Source organism: Pteropus medius, unplaced genomic scaffold (genome assembly GCF_902729225.1).
Source record: "Pteropus medius unplaced genomic scaffold, Ma_sr-lr_union100, whole genome shotgun sequence".
In the NCBI taxonomy this organism is placed as follows: domain Eukaryota; kingdom Metazoa; phylum Chordata; class Mammalia; order Chiroptera; family Pteropodidae; genus Pteropus; species Pteropus medius.
The window spans coordinates 10,948,501-10,967,946 of record NW_024349804.1 but is presented as its reverse complement, the minus strand read 5'-3'; the positions used below and the strand labels follow the sequence as shown (position 1 = coordinate 10,967,946).

General features: G+C 50.2%; 2 protein-coding genes across 2 annotated transcripts in view; both read left to right on the top strand.

The window, feature by feature from the left end:
- The first annotated feature begins 9 nt into the window (after positions 1 to 9).
- Positions 10 to 7,851, top strand: TMEM128 (transmembrane protein 128). The gene is made up of 5 exons (XM_039838196.1): positions 10 to 167; positions 1,865 to 2,006; positions 3,932 to 4,090; positions 6,370 to 6,478; positions 7,666 to 7,851. The coding sequence occupies exons 1-4, from the start codon at positions 71 to 73 to the stop codon at positions 6,467 to 6,469; spliced, it is 498 nt and encodes a 165-aa protein (XP_039694130.1). The 5' UTR covers positions 10 to 70; the 3' UTR covers positions 6,470 to 6,478; positions 7,666 to 7,851.
- Positions 7,852 to 15,191: 7,340 nt separating this feature from the next.
- OTOP1 (otopetrin 1) overlaps positions 15,192 to 19,446 on the top strand; it is a 31,861-nt gene continuing 27,606 nt past the window's right edge. Inside the window, exon 1 of the mRNA XM_039838048.1 lies at positions 15,192 to 15,540. Coding sequence (XP_039693982.1) covers positions 15,192 to 15,540 — 349 coding nt within the window. The remainder of the gene's footprint in view (positions 15,541 to 19,446) is intronic.

The window sequence follows — 19,446 nt, the reverse complement described above, 5'->3', positions numbered from 1 at the left end:
CCCGGAAGCCGCTGCCGGAAGTTCCGGTGGGCTTGACGTCACTTCCGCCGCGATTCTTGGGAGCGTCGAGATGGATGCCCTGCGGGCCCGCGAGCATCTCCGGAGGCGATACCCGTTCTCGTCGGACGCCAAGGCCTCGCTGGACGGCGAGGGCCACGCCAGGCCGGGTGAGGCGCTCTCCCGGGCGCGCTCCGAGCCGCGCCGAGGTGCCTGGAGGCGAGGCCCGCGGAAACGGCCGGCCTCGCGGGCGTCCCGCAGCCCTGCCCCGCCGGGAGGGATCGCGTTTCGTTCCTCAGGGCTTATACCAAGTTGTTTTGCAAGTCGGGTATTTAGTGCCGTTAAAGATCCTTGGAGATCACGTAGCCCTGAGCGTGTTCACGTAAGGCTGCGTTTTAGTATTTCCGGCAACGCCGGTCTAACACATGTTTGGTAACAGCCACCGGTTCTAATTCTGAGAACCAACCCACCGATACACAGGGGCCAGGTGTTTCACCTCGCTTGTAATGACATCTAATTTCCCGTCAGCGGAAATCCGGCTAAACACATTAGCATGGATCTGCGCACGACACACCTGGCTGACTTTTATCTACCGATGTGGATGATTTTCAGAGGGAGGCACAGAACGACGTATGATATACCACCATTTGGGTACAAACCAGAAAAGATCTGACGTGTGTTTTTCTGGAGGTGCATGGCATATAGAAGAATTCCATAAAAGTCGAAATTGGCATTTGCTTCTGGGCAGGCGGACTGGGAGAAATGGATTTCATTTTCTGTCTCTTAGTCCTGTATGTTGTAAACCTCGTGCATTTATTACCTTTTAAAAATAAGCACAAGTTGCCAGAGCAGTGGGAGGTTGAGGGCCTGAGTGAAAAAGGTGAAGGGATGAAGACGCACAAATTAGTAGTTAGGCGACAGTCACAGGATGTGGATACGGCGTAGGGACTGTGGTCAATATCACTATAACGCCTGTGCGTAGTGCCAGGTGGGTGCTAGAGTAATGGAGGGATGACTTCATAAATTACATAAATGTCTAACCGTTGTACGTATACCTGAAACTAATGGGAAATTTAAAAAAACAAGAAAACAGTGCTCAGGCATGCTCGTTTATAAATTTTGAGGGTATTACATCCAAGAACTTATATTAGGAATAAGCTTCTTAGGAATTCCAAATGTCGAGAACCTCATATATACTGGTGGCTCTCACATGAACCCAGAGAGCGGGCCTGTCAGTCACCTGGGGAACTTGTCAGAAGGAACTCATTTGATTCAATCCCAGTCACCTACTCTTTCAGGTTGGGTCCCAGATGGAAGAAATTTGACTGGAACGTCACCTGTCTAGATATCTGTGCTAGGATTAGACCTGCAGTGTGCCATTTATGCTTTTGAGCGGCCTCAAAAGGTTGTTTAAAATAATTAAAAGAAATAATTATAAGTAGTATTTTTGGAAATCAAGTCTATTTTGTATGCTAATATTTGCCTTTTTTGGTTTTTTTGCATTTTTCCTAATAGGACTAATTACTTTCCTAGATGAAATATGAAACATAATATTAAAATCTCTACACTAAAATCTCTATACTAAAATCTCTAGATGGCATCAATCTTTCTGAATATGTAAATTTGATTTCAAAATTCATTTAGAGTTAAGAAGTTGACTATATTGGACATGTTTTATAGTGGGTTCCTGGTAATTATTTCTGCAAATATAATCTTTTGACGGTTTTGTAGAAGAAATTGGTGCTACAATGGGAGAGAATCTGGTTCTTAGAAAACACGAGGATATTATTTCATTTGGCTTAAAATGGCATGTAATTTTCCCTCAAACTATGGCAGTTTAATCAGTCGAAATCTCCCTTACTTACAGAAACCATTACAGCCGTTGAGCAAAAGGAGCAGCCTCTTCCAAGACTTAATATCCATTCTGGATTCTGGATATTGGCATCCATTGCCGTGACCTATTATGTTGATTTCTTTAAAACTATTAAAGAAAACTTTCACACTAGTAGGTAAGAGAATGTTACTGCTTCATAAATTAAACACCTTGTCTTAGTCTTCGTGTTATATTTCGTCTGTTGAATTTTTCAAATGTTTACTAGGCACCTACTCTCTGCCAGGCAGTATGTTGGGTGCTGGTGATAACAAAGATGAGAGAGAATGCATGCTCTGGCTGTGTACAGCAGAGCGGATGAGGCCGGAGGTTATTTCAGTCTGCCTTCTCAGCGCTAATGTGTTGTAGGATGGGAAAGGGAGTAAATTAGAGAACAAGCCGATCCACTTGTAAATCGTGGAGGGAGCAAGACCGAACGTCTTTGTGAGGATAAAGCGCAGGAGTGCTGGGAGGAGGGAATGGTCACCGGCGGGTGACAGTAGGGTCTCAGTTTGTTTTCCAACAGTAGTTACAGCTAACAAGGTAACTACAGGTGGCGATTGAATTAAAGTTGAGGCGAAGGTCACTAGTTTATCTCAGGAGTTGACACGGAGGAGAAAGTTGTGACTCACACCCCATATCCCTCCGCGAGCACTGGAGAGTGTTCTGAAGGCCCCCAGATAATAGAAGAGGGAGGGAAAGATGTTGGTGAACGTCAGAGCTGGCATTCCAGCAGCATCGTTTGGAAGCACCAGCAGGGCAGGCGGAACTGTTGGACCCTGCATTATCACAAGGGGACACACAGTTTCTCCGGAGGCCTTTAGGGGGAGCGGTGGTGGCTAGAAGGGGACTCGGGAGCGAAAGCACACGCAGGCAGGGGAGGCCGGTACAGGAGAATCTGTTTATATAATTGGAAGGAGGACGCTTTCCCTAGTCGCCCCCTTGTGTGCTCCATGTATCTGTGCTTTATACCTACAAAAGTGTGTCCTTCACTTTGGTGGTGATGTCGCGCCTGCTGAGAATGCCCTCGAGCAGAAGAGCCCCAGAAAGGAGCGTGGAAATATCTTCCCCGAGATGACATCGCCGTTGGGGGCCAGCTGCGTGAGAAGCACGCTCGGGATGATTTCGCCCTCAGCTGTCAGGGTTTCAGAGGTGTGCGGAGGGCACCCCGTGCCCACGCCGTGCCCGGCCACAAAGGCAGTCGTGCCGGAGGCAAATGCAGACACACGGGATTGGAGGGCGGCCCCTCACCGCGGCGCGCGCTGCCTCGTAGTTCTGAATTGCGGAGCCGCATCCTCGTAAAATGCAATCGGGGGATCTGGAACCTTGCGTGCTTGCAAGCCCACTCGACCGTTCCTGCCGTCCGTGTCCCCTCTGTCTTGTACATGGAGTGCCAGTGTTCCCCCCACGCAGAAGCAAAAGATAAAGGGAGGCATTGGGTCGGTGGGGAGACTGGAAAAGGGACTTTGTTCCCCCACACTGACCCCCTGTGACCGGTGGGCTGGCACGAGGGGGCTGACGGGTTGCCTCACACTTGGAGTCAGGTCTGGGGTAGAGGCAGAAGTGACGCAGAGACCCCGCCCCGTGGAGGGCTGGAGCTCCAGAAGTGTGAGGGGCCCACTTAGAAATCGTCGATGAGGGGCAGTTTGAACTCACCGTCTTGCAAACGGATTTCAGCGGTCTGAGAAACCCTGTCTTAGCTGGGTGGCGTCGGAGGCACCTCTGTTCCACACTCACAGCTTCAGGGGCGCGCGGAAAGCTGTTTCCTGCATTTTTAAAGAAGATGCATTGCCGTACCCAGGGTTCTTTTTCAGTTGGTTGGTTTACGAAAGTCTATATGAACACGTGTCGTTAAAGTCTTAACTTTTTCATCCTTTCATATGTCTCAGTCTCATCCTTTCTCACCCCATTAGGTCGAGACTTTCCGAAAGCCGAGATTAAGGAACGGGGGTCCCTTTGCGTCCCCATTCTAGTTGATAGTCTTTAGGCCGTCAGCGAAAACTTGGAAGACAGCTGCTGGTTTGCTAGGCGCCGTCAGCCCTGACACCGTTTTTGTCTCTGCAGTTGGTTTCTCTTCGGTGGGGCCTTGTTGCTTGTCAGCCTGTCCATCGCGCTTTACTGCATCCTCTATCTGGAGTGGTATCACGGAATTGGGGATTACGACGTCAGGTATCCAGCCTTGATACCCATTACAACCGCCGCCTTTATCGTAGCGGGCATTTGGTAAGTTCACTCTGAAGTGACTAGGAATAAAAACTTTGTCGATCAGGTACTGACGTACATGGTGCACAATTCACAAGGAAAGAAAGGAATAACGGGGAAATAGTGTCCCTGTCGTTTCTAGTCTCTGATTCCTTTTTCAGTAATATGTTTAGTTATATATTTAGTTATTTAAAACACATGGGGACACACTAGGTATCGTCTGCGCTTTGCTTTTTAAATCATTTTCATTGTAAAATAATACATACAGAAGGCAGAAAAAACTAAATCGTACCACCGAATGAATTATTATGAAATGAGCATTGACGCAAATCCCACCCAGGTCGGGAAAGAGACCTGCGCCATCATCTGGTGATCGGTCCCTTTCATGCCTCCGCGTAGTCACCGCACTGCCCTTCCTGCCCACAGATAACGCTGGCCCGACCTTTATGTAACTGCTTGCTTTCGCATCTCTCCTCTCGTCTGTTTTTTAACTGTAGAGATGGACTCGTACAGTGTGTTTGCTTTTACATTTGGCTGTTTACCTGCAGCGTTCTGTGTGATTCCTCCGTATTGTTGTGCGTCACGGTGGTTTACCGTTCAGCCTTCCGGCCCGTTACCGAATCCCAGTCTGGTCGACTGTCGATAGCACTTGGCTCGTCTCTCGTTTGGTGTTATCAGTGCTGCTGTTAAGAACACTGGAGTCTCTGTCTCTTGTGAGCCTGCGTGTGTTTCTGTTGGGTGTGTGTGTACACACACACACGCACGCGCATGGGCGTGTATATTTATCGCTAGAAGAGCGCAGTTGGCTCACAGGGTACGCGCACCTCCAGCCTCAACGCAGCGAGTGGCCAGACTGGTGTACGGTGGATTGCTCGCTGTTTTTTCTCTTTAACGGAGCCGTGTAGCTTGGAGGTCTTCCACGTGGGTGCGTGTAGACGCGCCTCGTCCGTGTAGCTGGTTACCTGTAGCTGGTTACATGGTTCCCGCGGCGTGGACCGGCCGTGGGCTGTTTCACCGGCTCCCCCGTGTTTGTGTCGGGCTCCCGTGATTTCATTCTTTTGCTGTTACAAACAATGCCAAGTTCATAGTCTTCATAAGTGAATAGGTTTTCAATGAAAAAACAATTTTTTTTTAATGTTTATAAAAGTATACTTGGTTACTGAAGAAAAATCTGTTAATTACTGAAAAAGGAAACAAATCCCAGGAGCCTGCCAGCCAGAGAGAAAAACTGCTCTTTATAGATTGTGTTTAGCCCATTAATTTTTTTCCTTTATATTAATTGAATTTTGATTTTGGAAAAAGCACATGCTTTTGTACTTAGTTTAAATGTATGCTTTTTAATGATTTATTTTCTGTAGTTGAAAGGTACAGATGTCTGGTGTATGTGACGTTGTGACCTGGTTATTGTTAACCCTTCAGGGATGTGCTAGTGTACATCACCCCAAGAAATGTTATTTTATTTTTCAGAAGAGTATAATTATAGCTATTTTAAAGTTCTGCTTATCAAAATATTACACATTAAAATCCGTAGCTATCTGAAGCATTTCATTGACTGTAGTTTCCCCTAATTAACTTCTACTCTTGTGAATTGAGTCCATAAAAATGAGTTGCACTTGGAATGTGTTTTATCCTTACCTTGGTGACAGAAATAGTGTTTTTCTCGATGGAAAATTTAATAGCAACTTCAAATTACTACTTTTTTATTCTGTTTTAAATAGTAAAATGCTTTTAACCGTCTTTTTACTATGAAAGTTTGATAGTGTGTGAGAGAGAGTGAAAGCAGGCCGTCGCCACTTCCATTCCTGTTCCATTGCAGACACTCACTTTACAGACTTAAGTTTCTGTTAAGCCGGCTCTCATCAGAAGACCCGCAGTGATTCCAGTTCCAAGTGCTTTTCGAAGAGATTGTCACATTTCCAATATTGGCTAAATCACGTCTCTGAGAGAGAGAAAATATCCCCCCCCCCATATATATAAACTATATACATGTAGAAACCACATATATATGTATGTATATACACACGCATATAGATATGTATATTCATTCACCCAGCAACGTTTATTTTTGTATATAGCTGAATGAACCGTCTCAAACTGAGTGAAAGTGAGTCCTTCACATCTAGATTTTACAATAGAATGTGTACATGTAGTCTGCGGCCACGCCACCCTGAACAAGCCCGATCCCATCTGATCTCGGAAGCTAAGCAGGGTCGGGCCTGGTTAATACTTGGTTAAGAGAGACCACCTAGGAAGACCACAGCTGGAACTGTCAACCGCGTGTTTCCTGTTTTTCTTTTCAGCTTCAACATCGCTTTATGGCACGTGTGGTCGTTTTTCACCCCACTGTTATTGTTTACTCAGTTTATGGGAGTTGTAATGTTGATCTCACTCCTCGGATGATTTACAAAGGTAAGATTTCTGGAATCGCATTTCTAATAATGGCCTCACTTGAAAAATATCTTTCATGACAGTTTTCAGGTGACACAGCAGTAACAGACTCCTGTGAACTAACTTCAGTCGTGTTCAGACCAGAGCTGTCCATTGAACTCAGATAAAAGGGACCGAGACCCCTTCCCTTTTGTATGATGTAGTTCTGACTACTGCTCAGTGCTCTCACGAAGATAGCGTTTGCCCTCGCAGTATAGACAGATTCACACATTAGACCATTTTCTATTGAAGTCAGCTTCAGTCAACTTATCAACAAGGGACTTGGCCAGATTATTCTTAAGGAGAATACTGGCAGAATGGGCAATTCTACCCAAATGAGGAGAAAAACATTCTGCCATTTTCTAACTGTTCTGGCTACCTCATAAAAATTTGTTAGATGACCCATCAACCTTTTCCTTCCGTGTTATTTGTAGAATGTCTGCCTTCCCCGAGACCACAGACCTGCTTCCTTATGCCCTGGGGCCTGTTTGCTGACATCAGATAACTCATTTATTAAATAAGCGTGTATGGAGAGTACTCCCTCTGTATGCGTAGGGACGTGGTAAAAAAGACAGATAGTCCTTTTCTGCATGTTGCTTGCATCAGAACTGGGAGGAGATCCACTCCATACATCTGTTTACAGTATGAAAATTAGGCCCAGAAAAGTAAAAGTTAATACACTAAGTAAATTATTGGAGTGCTAAAGAAAATGGACGTTTCAGCGGACAGAGACGGCATGTTGTCCGTTTGGAGTTGTAGTGGAAACTCACTACAGCCACGTAAAGAAGTAATGGTGTAACCTCGCTGCTGCCGGTCTGAAAATAGTTACCAGCACGTAGGTGACCGTGCTGATGCGTAGCGTCCCCTGCGCGCGTAGTGCTGCGGAGGGGACCACCGGGACTCTCATATTACGCCCTGTCTCCTTGTTCACCTGTGTCACCTCAAGAACATTCCCTCCTCTGACCATGTTGTTAAATCTTTGGCTGTTCAGTTTTGAGTTTTTACACATGTTCAAGAGTTTGGACTTAATGCTGCCATGAACTTATCGTTGGTGACGGAGACCCAGATGGCGTTGTGGGCATGTAGGTTGAACTGTGCTTTTTAATATTAAATGCATCACTGTGAGACAGGATGTCTCACTTGGGACGTAAATGCTGGTTCTCTTTCAGGTTTAAGGGCTCGTCCACTTAAAGCGAATGATTAAAGATCCAGCTACGGAAAGCATTGCAGACGTAGTGGGAGAGCTGCAGTACTTTTCTGCGTCTTGAAGTGAGTGATTTCCTGGGAAAAACTGTGACTTTATAGATCTGTGATTGAACTCAGAATAAATTTCATTTGCATATTCTTAAACTCAAGCGATTATTGAATTTTTCAGAATCAAAATAGAAATGTTATTCAGAATGGAAATAACTAATGTGCAATGTCAATCTGTTCGAATCATCGAAGACAGTATTGGCGTAAGAATTGAAAGTTTCTTTTAAGTGCATGATGTCCTCCCGGGATCGTAGATTGAGCTGCTCCCTCCTCACTGAGCGGTGGCAGGTCACTGTGGGAGGTGGCGGGTGTGCGCGTGCGCGTGCCGGAGCGATGGTGTCTTGCGGATCTCATGTTTATGATGGTTTTGTTTAGAGGACAACTGAACGTATTTTATGCATTCCCATCACTTTAGATTTTATCATTGTGTAAATTATTGGGTTTTTAGCATTTTAATGTGAACTTTTAATGATTTTTAAGTATGCATAATTTTTTCCTTACCATTTTAATAAAATGTTTTTTAACTTTCTTGTGGGTTCTATTAATACAAATTTTGAAATAGTTTCTGTTTTCAGCTAATTAGCACTTGGAGTTAACTGTAGAAATAAGGCTTCTTTTTTAGAGAAGGCCACTCTGCTCTTCAGAGACCTCTGGGAAGACAGCAGTCACGTTTTCAAATGCAAATATGCTCACATGAGACCTCAGCATCGCAAGGACTGTGACGTAGGAAGTCCCCGGTGTTGGTTCTGTTTCCTGTGGAGGGACATCCAGTGCTGGTCTGAGTCAGCCCCTGCCGTACCTGGCTCAGATCGCACCCAGCACCTGCCACCGCCCACCCCGTGCGTCTGCAGCTGCGAAGTGGGAACAGTGTCTCTCGTGGATCGTGGATAATGGGGACGGTGTTGGTAGCACACCGACTGTGGTGCCCGGCACCCAGCAGGTGCTTGCTCAGTAAATGGCGGTGGAGGAGGAGAGACAAGGGACCGGGGATCAGGAGGCGGAGGAGGCCAGCACGGGCCGCAGGCAGAACCAAGCCCAGTTTGTGCGCATGCGCACGTGAGGGTGTGAATAGTAAGAGACAAGGCCAGAGTCAGTGATGTGCAGGGATGAGGTTGCCAACCCTGGCAGTTAGGATTAGAGAGCGCGTGGGTTCAGGCCCACTGGAGGGAACGTGGGGGCGGGCAGACTAGTTCTTCAGTGATAGTTTTTCCATTTTGGCCTGTTTGTTCGATATTTTCCCTTCCTTCATTTCCATTCATTCTACCAATTTGTCTATTCGCTTATTTATATTCCATTCATTCATCTATTCGATTCTTTCATTCATTCTATCTTTCATCTATTCATTCCATTCTATCTAAATTCATTCATTCATTCCATCTATTCATTCATTCATTCTATCTATTCATCTATTCATTCATTCATTCATTCATTCATTAGTTCATTTCCATTCATTCATTCGCTCCATTCATTCATTCCATTCATTCATTCACTGTCCTTTTTCCATTCATTCATTCCCATTCATTGCCCATTCATTCCATTCATTCCATATTCATTCATTCTACATTCATTCATTGCATCCATATCCAATCCTTTTTCCATCCATCCATCCATCCATCCATCCATCCATCCATCCAATCCCATCCATCCATCTATCCATCCATCCATCCATTTATCTCTTTCTTCCAGAGTAGTCTTACTGCTTGGATAAAAATCTAAGGCTGGATTTTCTGTTTAATATTGTTTGTTAAAACCCAGTCAGGCAGATGCCAATGCTGGTCACAGGAGGTTGTTTACATTTTAGTAAATCTGTTTGAACAGGATCCTGCCTGGTCCCTGTTTCTGTTAGATAACTGGTATGCAGATTATTTATGGGTTTTTTCCTGTTATAACTACTTAATAAATAAAAACAGTGTCAAAGAATGTTGTTACTGCTTCTGAACAAGTGTCTGGGAGGAGGGCCAGTTCTTAAGACTAATGAGTAACTATAGTAACTGCTGGACATCCTTCTCATGAAAGCCAGGGGTATGGTAGAAGTAGGTGTGTGCTCTTAAAAATGTCCCTGACTTTGACAGTCCCAAGTGTCAAGGCCAGGTTTTCAACCCAAGTTGTGCACTGGTTGCCCAGACCTGCTGTCCCAAGGTTCTGATTCAGTTTTTGGAAGAATCCTGGTGATTCCAGCATGCACACCGGGTCAAGAACTCTCCTGCTCCAGATGTCGATAGAGACATCGCTGCAAAGCTAGAACGTTCACATGGGCAGGGAACATCGAGATGATGGGATCTAACTTAACCCACTAGGTAAAAACCAGGTCGAGACTCCCCACCACATCTGTGTCCAGGACCTGGCTGGGGAGGCAGTGGTCTTTCCGGGGGACCCTAAGAGGACTTAGGATCCTGGCTGTATCAGGGCTCTTTGGTTTTATGCAACAACTACAAAGGTCTGGCTTTACTTAAGCAAAAGAAATGCCTCGGAATCGGAGTCAAGCTGAGAGCCACACCTCTGTAAGCGGGGTAGTTTCAGGGGGAGGGGCTGGGGGTCTGCATAACAGGAGTTACCGGATGCCCCTCTTCAGCTGCCACCGTTAGGATAAACGCCCTTCACTTAAAAACATTTTTCTTGAAAGTCTGATGCAGCTCAGTATTCTTTGAGGCAGGAAAGAGTTTGGGGGATTCTAGGAACTGTTTATATGGAATTAATAAAAATAATTGAATGACAGAGCGTTCGGGACATTTTGTACACACTAAGGACTAATTTTAAAGGGAAGATTGGGAGTTGAAGAGGAGAGTAAATTACTCCTAAGAGGGCCAAGGAACTCTCATCCGAGTCTCGGGTTCAGCTCTGAAATTGAACAGGATTTCCGCATTCGTGCAGAACTGTCACGTGCGCCTGGTTTATGTCTGAAGCCACGCACGCAGCCTTCAGTGTAGCTGCAGCTTTTACAGACCTTTTCAGTACCTCGCGTTGGGTACGTTCACGATGCCTTGAGAGGCAGCCTTCCTGTCAGCAGACAAATGTGTGGCCAGATTTCCCTCTTCAAACGACACACTCCAGTCAGGCCCCTCATGCTTCTCCAGTTCTTAACCATATTCTTGGGTTCCTTTATAGCATCTGTGGGCCTCTCCTTTAAAAAATGTTGGCGTACGGGTGCACAAGGGTGTATATCACGCTCCCTTACGTGTGCAGTAAAAAGGAGTTGAAAAGGACCTCGGGGACCTGGTCCCTCCCCTCCCCCCCCAGTGACAGGACTGGCCCAGTTCAGCCTGCTGCACTCACCACGCCCTCTGCCACCCTCCCTGTCCCCCAGCACTCAGCCTGACCGCCTCTCAGACCAGCCTCTCAGACCATCGGGATTCTTCTCATAATCCCTTTATCCCTGTCACGCTGGTCACCACAGGAAGCCTGGGACTCCCCGCTGGCCACATCTCCTGGCCTCGTGTGTCTGTATGTTCTGCTTATCCATTGCTCATAACAAGCCACACCAGAACTTAAGTGGCTTAAAATGACCGCCATCATTTATTTTGTTCACAGATCTGAAATTTGAGCAGGAATTTGCAGGACAGCTTGTTTCTGCTCCATGTGGGGTGACAGGCTGGACCATCCACTTCCAGGGGCGCCCTCGTGGAGGGCAAGGTGGTGCTGGCGACCGATTTCTCCACGTTGACCGCTCCATGGGGCAGCTTGCTCCTCAAAGCATAGTTTCTAGGATCCAAAGGTGAACTTTTATAGATTTCTGTCACCACTGTAACAAATTGCCACAAATAGCTAAAAAACAACAGAAATGAATTATCCTACAGTTCTACGGTTCGCAGTCTGGTGTGGGTCTCACTGAGCTAAAATCAAGACGGCAGTGGCTGCGCCTTGCTCGGGGCTCAGGGTGGGGTGGGGTCGGGGGAGCCAGGTCCTGTCCTCTCAGGCCGGCAGAATTCAGTCCAGGGGGAAAGACAGACGCTGCCCTTTGTGCGACCTCTCAGCTAACAGAGGGACGCCGAGGGAGATTTCTACATATTGCCAGCAACAGCCACCACGTCCGAGTGTGTGACTGACCTGGCCACTGAGGAGCCCACGAGGCCCCCGAGCAGGAGCAGGCCGTAGCACAAGCTGTTCTACCACTTGGGCCTTATAACCCGATAAAGCCAACGACACTCAAAGTGCCCGTCGCCAGTGGTTTCGTAGCATGGAGACCGGCACGAACCGACAGGAGAGTCTCGGCACACGTCGCGGGTTTTAGAGCGCGTCCACCCCTCTTCCGCAGGTTTTTCCCTTTGAGAAACAACTTCTCACTTGCTACTGGGCTGAACGCCGAACTGTGGCCCGAACTGGACGCCATCCGATCCACCAAACCACAAGGCCGGGCATGCTCAGCGGTGATACACTGTTGGGTAAATAGAGCATGTGAGGCTTGAACTTGAGCGAGGTTGGAAACCATGAGTAGGCCGCATGTGCAGGTGACTCGGGGCCCTGTGAGACCCACTCCTGCTGCCCTGTCTCCTTTCATCCACACCTGTGGTCCCATGGCGAGAGTCTCAGACTTGAGGAGAGAAAGCTCGGGCTTAGTTTCCAGGAAGTTCTGCACCATGCGATGGCACCAACCATCGCAATATGATGTCCAGCCACGTGGACAGCTGCAGCGTTACAGCTCTGCCCAGGGGTGACCCCGGAGGGAAGGCGTGGAAGAAAAGCCAGCGGGCCGCCTGCTGAGTGGTACACTTGGCCATCTACTTGGTCTGGACTGGGAGATGTGTAGAGTACGAATCTCCGTGAACTCAGGATGGCTGCTAACGGGCTACCAGTCTGGCTAGATGGCCAGTGACTTGGAAGATTGGTGACCTTAGGGGACATTCTCACCACTGAATGTTGGGGGAGAAGCATGTGGATGGATCTCTCAGAATGAATTCAGAGTGTGAAGATTTGCATCTCATGTGGATACTCACCAACAACCCCCGCTGCGGAGGACGGGGGTAAAGCAGCACTTGGCTCTGTGGGAGGGTCTGTTTCAGACCTCGCGCCTGGTTTCTGGAAGTCTCAGGTGTTCCTCGGCTTGCAGATGGCATTCTTTCTGTATCTTCACGTCGTCATCCCTCTGTACGTGCGTGTCTCCAAATTCCCCCTTTTCGTAAGGACACAGCCATACTGGATGAGGGCCCACCCTAATGACCTCCCCTTGGTCATTGGCAAAGAAATAATGGTCACAGGTATGAACCAGGGTTAGGACTTCAACATCTTTGGGGGGACACAGCTCGACACATTTACTGGGCACCTGCTGTGTGCTGGGCCCCACTGTTCTGCATCCTGGACAATACGGCAGTGGACAGGACAGGCACTGTCCTGGTAGAGTTGTCATCACAGAGCCAGGTCGCAGATGTACACCCCTTCCAGGTAACGACGTGTGCAAGGAAGAAAACAAGGCAAGGTAAGGGGCTTGAGCACAGTGGGGAGGACTTGTCACGGAGTCCGACACCCTCCCTCATGGATGAGGAGACCGAGGCCGCCTTGCTCGTTCACACAGTGTGCATGCATTTGTGCATTCATTAACTCCTTGGCTTATTACTGGGCATCCATGTGGCTTGGCTCTGGGGACACCCAGCTGGTGGATGTGTTTCTTGGTCACCACCAGCCTTTTCACACTCATTTCTGTGCACGTACTCCATCCTTTCTCTGGAATGCCCTGCCCTGCCCCATGCTGCCTGGCCGGCTCCTCCTCCTAGCTATAAAGACCCGTGCAGGTGCTGCGTCCTCTGGGAACCTCTCGCCCTTCCTGGCAGACTCGGGGCTCACCTGAGTCTCCCATCCAGGCACCCTGCTCCCGGGGACAGCTTGTTCTGTCTTCTCCACTGGGCCATGAGCTCCTGGAAGGCAGGGCTGAGTCTCACATTGATTTCTGCAGCTTCCCAGTGAGGGCTCAGTAGATACTTGCCCACTGAGTGTGTCTCAAGCAGAATGGCTCAGTGAGGATGGTCTTTCATAGCTGTATCCTCTGCGCCTAGATCCTGGCAAGCGATTCAGAGTTAAATAAGTGTTGACCACATGAACGAATGAATGAATGAATGAAGGTAAGACACGGTCCCCAGGTGGACTCCCTCCTGGCCCAGAGCTCCCCCGCAGCCAGGATCCTCTGTAGTCAGAACTAGCTATGTCGTTTGCTGGATCCACTGCAATATGAAAACGTGGGTCCCCAGTTCAAAAAGAATTTCAGGAGGGCAACAGCGGAGCGTTAAGGTGCGGAGGAGGGGTGTCTCCTGCGAGCTGAGCCCTTCCTTTCGGCACAGGTGGCTGGCCCTGCCCGCCCCTTCCCAGGCTCCTTCCCCAGCAGCTCCCCGCAGCTCCCCGCAGCTCCCCGCAGCTCCCCGCTCCAGCCCTGCTCTCAGCTTCACTCGCCCTTAGGACGGTTTCTTTTGCAGAAACCTCCCGGGAAGTCCCCTTAGGGGCATCTGAGCGGCACTCTGGCTGACGAGATCAGCTTCTGGCAGTCTGGGGGATGAGGGAAGCGCTCGGCGCCCCCGGTTCCAGGGAGAACCCTGGACACCCTCACCCCAGCTCCAATGGCTCCTGGGGCAGCTCCCCATTCCTTTGGAGGAGGTCGAGAGATTATCTGTTTTCTTGGGAAGTGGCTCCTGTCTTATCCGCATCTGGGCGGCTCCCAGCAGGTACACAAGACAAACATAGACACAAGAAGACACGCCCTCCTCCTATTCATACATTTAGGAACAAGCTATGAGACCCACAGACAGCAGGCCAGACAGACCCGCAGAGGGAAAACATCGCACAGATACCCAGGGACAAGGACAGACAGACGCACACGGACACTTTCAGGCTCATCTAAACCTCTGCGGTCCGCGACGCAGACGCTCAGGGACAGCCCGGGGCAGCGCACGCACCCGCAGAGGCCGGGGCGCCACACGCGCCCACTCCCCCGGGCTCGCTCGGGCCGACTCCCTCGTGCCCCACGCCCGCTCCGCGAGCCGGCGGGAGGCATCTGTCGCAAGCCAGGGTTACGGGGGCCTGGGCCCGGATCCCCGGGACGGGGCAGGGGACAGGGCTGGGGACAGTGGGCGGGGGCCGGGCGCTCGGGGACAGGAGCGGGAGGACGCGCGGGCGAAGGCGCAGGGCTGGCTCGGGTCCGAGGCATCAGGGGCGCGGAGCGGCCCGCGTGGGTCGCGGAGTGGGCGGGCGCGCTGCCCCGGGCATCGCGGGGTGAGCATCGGGAGCGGGAAAAAGCCGGGGTCAGCCCGGGTCAGCCGGGTGGGGGACGGTGGTGAGTGGACCGGGCGGGTACCCCGAGGGCACAGGGGCAGAAGCGCGGAAAGCAGGCGTCGGAGGGGGATCGAGAGAGCAAGTGACTGGCAGAGGGCGTCGGGGCCAGCGTTAGAGGCGGGAGCAGCAGGTGCGACCCAGGCCACAGCCACCGCGGGGACCAGACGTAGTGCGTACGGGTCCCGCCGTGATGCCCGAGGGCCACGGGGCGCCCGCCTCTCCGCAGGCGGCTCGGAGCGCCGCGGACAGGCCTTCGGGGCCCGCACGCCCGGGGGCCCCGGTCCAGGCCGGCGTCCCGCAGAAGCTGGCGGAGGCGCTGAGCAGCCAGCACGGGCTGAACGTGTTCGTGGCGGGGCTGCTGCTCCTGCTGGCCTGGGCCGTGCACGCGTCGGGCGTGGGCAAGAGCGCCCTGCTCTGCTTCCTCTCGGCGCTCATGCTGCTGCAGCTGCTCTGGATGCTGTGGTACCTGCGCCGCCGCGCCGCGCACCGCCGCCTCCTCCGCCTCAAGGACACGCACGCCGGCGCGCGCTGGCTGCGCGGTGAGTGCCCCTTCCTCCCTCCACTCCCTCCGCGGACCCTCCTGGGTCTCTGTCTTCCTGCACGGCTTTTCCGGCTCTCCCCTTTCTTCGGTAAGCCTGAGTGATGGCAGGAGCCGCCTCTCCACGACTTGAGGCTCTTCTTGACTTACATTCCGTTGTTAGAGCTACGGCGACACAAAGCTGTCCATCTTTCCTTGGCTCGAAGCCCTGCAGTGGATCCACTGACCCGCTGCTGGAGGCCACACTCCCTATCCTGGCATTCAAGGCCTGCTAGGATCTGGCCCAATATTTCATGCTCCCATAACTTTGCATATTCTGTACCCTCCTCCTGGAGTGCATGTCACCTGCCTTGCTGCCCAAGTCAGGGCTCAGCACCCTTGCCCAACCACCCTAATCTTCCTAGCGATGCTTTTCTGACCTACCCCTCACTTTTGAGCCTCTGGCTACAGTTTATCCCTCACTGTGCCCTGAGTAGACACTGTTCTTCATGTTGACACTTCTGTCCGCTCTGTCGCACCGGGGGAGCTCTACGATGCTCATCTCTTAGTCCTAGAGCCACCAGAGCACCTGACATAGAGTAGGAGCTAAGAAAGTGCAGTTGGGATGAAGGAAGTAATGAATGAACAGATAAACTTTCCAGCGGCGGGGGATAGCAGCCCTAGATGCTCGCAGCATATTGATTGAAACATTGTTGAGATGGGAACCCTCCCATCTTCAACGAGCTTTCACTCTTGAAAAGGAGATAGATACAAAGTAGGTCAAAGGGAAGGTGTGGTGGGGAGTCTGATTGTGGAGAAGGCCGCTGTCTGTGCAACCTTCATGGGAGACGCTGGGTACAGACACATCACAACCAACTGAATTCTCATGGGAGGCCTGAATTCACATCTCACTTCGAGTGTGGCTTTTCCTTTCTTTGCATGACCTTGAGCAAGTTCCTCAATCTCTCATCCTAAAATGCTGTTCTCTAATAAAAGTGAGGGATATACAGGTATAGAGGATTAAGTTCCTTGATCCGCCCACCCAGCTAGTTTCAGCAAGGGTAGAATAAGAATCGCACACTTGGTAGGGCCAGTGACGGCCGGGCACAGGGCGGGTGCCCAGCACACATTTGTTCTCCTTCCCACCCACAGCCTCTTCAAGTGTCTGGCCCCAATGCCCCCTTCACCCACCTGGCAGGAGTTACCACTCCCTCCGCGGCTCCCCGCGTAGAGCTTTTTTGGTCCTCATCAATTTCTGCCTTGTATTATCACTAATTAGATATGAGCCTCGTCATCCAGATGACATTTCAGGTTTCTTAGGCTCAGGAACTATGTCTAGCTTATCTTACCTCTGGAAAAGCTGGTAACGACTCCGGGGTGGCCCACATTCCTGTTCCGAAGATGGTCGTTTTAGGGAGATTCATGGTTTTTGTGACTCGCCGTGAATGGCAGGGATGAGATGTTATTTTGGGGATACTGACTTCTGCGGGCTAAAAACAATATTACGGACACAGGCTTTTGACCTATGCTTCCTGTCGTGGAAGATCCTTACTTTGTCCCTCCCTCCTTTCTTTCTCCTCCATCCTTCTGTTCTTCCTTCTCTTCTTTCCTTCTTTCTCCTCCTTATCCATCCCTTCCTTTCTCCTTCACCCCTCCCCATTCCCACCTCCCTTCTTTCCTCCTTTGCTTTCTCTTCCCACCCTCCCCCTCTTCCTCCATCCCTCTTTTTTTTTCCTTTCTCGCTTCTCGTTCCCTTCCTTCTTCTGTCCCTCTCTCCCCTCTTTTTCCTCACTCGCTCCCTCCTTCAAGGGAGTCTTTCTGCACTGGGGCCTGAGTAAGTGGGTGAATGAAGGGTGGGGCCATTTCTGAGGACGGAGAAGATGGAGGGAGAAGCAGATGTGGGGACCCAGAATCGAAGTTTCTCTCGTGGCTGGGTTACATTCGAGATGTCCGTTCGACGCCGAGCAGCGATAGTACACGAGGCGATACAGAGCGTGCGTACAGCAGGTGTTCAATAATGGTGACTGTTTAGATGCTCAGCGAGCCGGCCCAGGATAACGTAGCCGTTGAAGCGCAGCACGTGGAGAGTGACAATGGTGCTGGCCGTGGAAAGCTTGGCTTGCTTCTCAGCTCCATCAACAGCGCCTTTCTCAGGCCTGGTTTCCTCATCAGTAAACTGAGAAGCCTGACTGCCTCTCCAGGAGAAGCTGAGAGATGTTTGCGTGAACACGGTTTGCGAAGCGCCGTCCCTCCATCTCAATGAGCTGTGGTTCATCGAAGAAGCGAGAGGCAGGGACTGAATCGCAGCTAGAAGGACAGGTTCGATTTAGCTCTGCCCTGGCTTCTGTGACAGTCGTGGAAGTCTGGGGCTTTGGGAAAGAGCCGACCTGTGGAATTCTGGGCACTGAGGTTTTCCAGAGAAAGATTTTTTTATGTGTAGGTATGGACTGGAAGGCTTTTCCTTGAGCAGGAAACCTGCTGTCTCACCTGCTGGGTGTGGGAAGGTAAAGACTTCTGTTGACTTAGCACAAGGAAGTCTTTATTAGCACGTTTATCTAGAAAGAAACGACAAAGATTTATTCAAGGATCTTAGAGTTGGCCAATGTGGAATTACAACTAGGCAAAACCCCAGAGGTGTTCTGAAGGAAAAAGAAGTTAGGGGTTCTTATCATAAAAAGTACATTCTTGAGAATTATCAGCCCTGCCTTCCTAGCCCTGGGATTGGCCCAGGACAGTAGCCAGTCAGATGCCAGGTGGGCTGAATGATGGATGCCAGGTGGGCTGGAGGATGGTCCTGAGTCCTGAGTCCTCTAGGGGGTCGTCAGGAGGCTCCCTGCAGGTCCGTGTATGTCTGGGCATCGGCACAACAAACTAGTGTATATCTCGGTATTGACTCAGGGCTGGAGAGTTCCAAAGTTCAAGTTCTCAGACTCACTAAGACCTCCCCCCACCCCACCCCAAAAGAATTGTTTCCTCATGCCTCAACCTTCATAATGCTAATCATTTAGCAGCTTAATTGAAATGACTCCATTTTATATCCAGCACGTGGAGAGTGCTTCTAACTTCCTTTGGAACAAAAAATCTTGACCTATTTAAAAAATGTGGTAGAAATAATGGGTTATTAATGCAGCTCCTCTGTTTGCTAAGAGATTGGTTTCTTCCGGAACACGCCACAGCAGCCTGGATGTCACTGGTGCGGTGTGGGCAGTGACGTGGCGACCCAGTAACTAGTGTTTTGTCCTGTTGACGATCGGGTTCGTGTTTCTCTTCTGTTTCTAATTTCTTAAAAGACTGCAGCAGTAAAGGTAGCTTTGTTTTTCTTTCTTGTTTCTGTCCTGTCTCAAGCCCAGAGGAGTATTATTAATACAGTACGATGGGAGCATGGGCCCAGTTATTTGTCACAGTGCTTGTGTGTGTGTGTGTGTGTGTGAATAATCACCCCCAAATTTACTCTTTTTATAAGATCGGCTTTTTACACAGTGCTTTTTTCTTAAAGCGAGACACACCCATGTTTGCGACACACCGCATCTCCCCCGGCAAGCCACAGCGGGAGGGGGCTGCTGAGAGCCCTGTGCTCATTGTCCCTTAAGAGACCGGAAGTGAAGGGGCAGCCGTGGGCTGCTTATGTGTCTGTACAACCTCTGGAGACAGAGGTCGGGAGCCCAGTGACCCGTCCGTACCAGGCACGGGCTGGGTTTTGGAAACAAGCTGTCTCCACGTGTGAGAAAGTGACGGTTGCTGAGAGAGATGGGTGTGAACAGGGAGCGGAGCCGTGGGGCTCGGCGGCAGAGACCGCGGCAGGTGGGAAGGACAGGGGTGAAGGCCACAAAGATGCACCGGTCCCTGTGCTCGGGGAGCCCGCAGTCTGGCAGGACAGCCGGGACTCGCGAGAAGCCACTCAAGGATGGCTGGCGGGATTGAAAAAGCA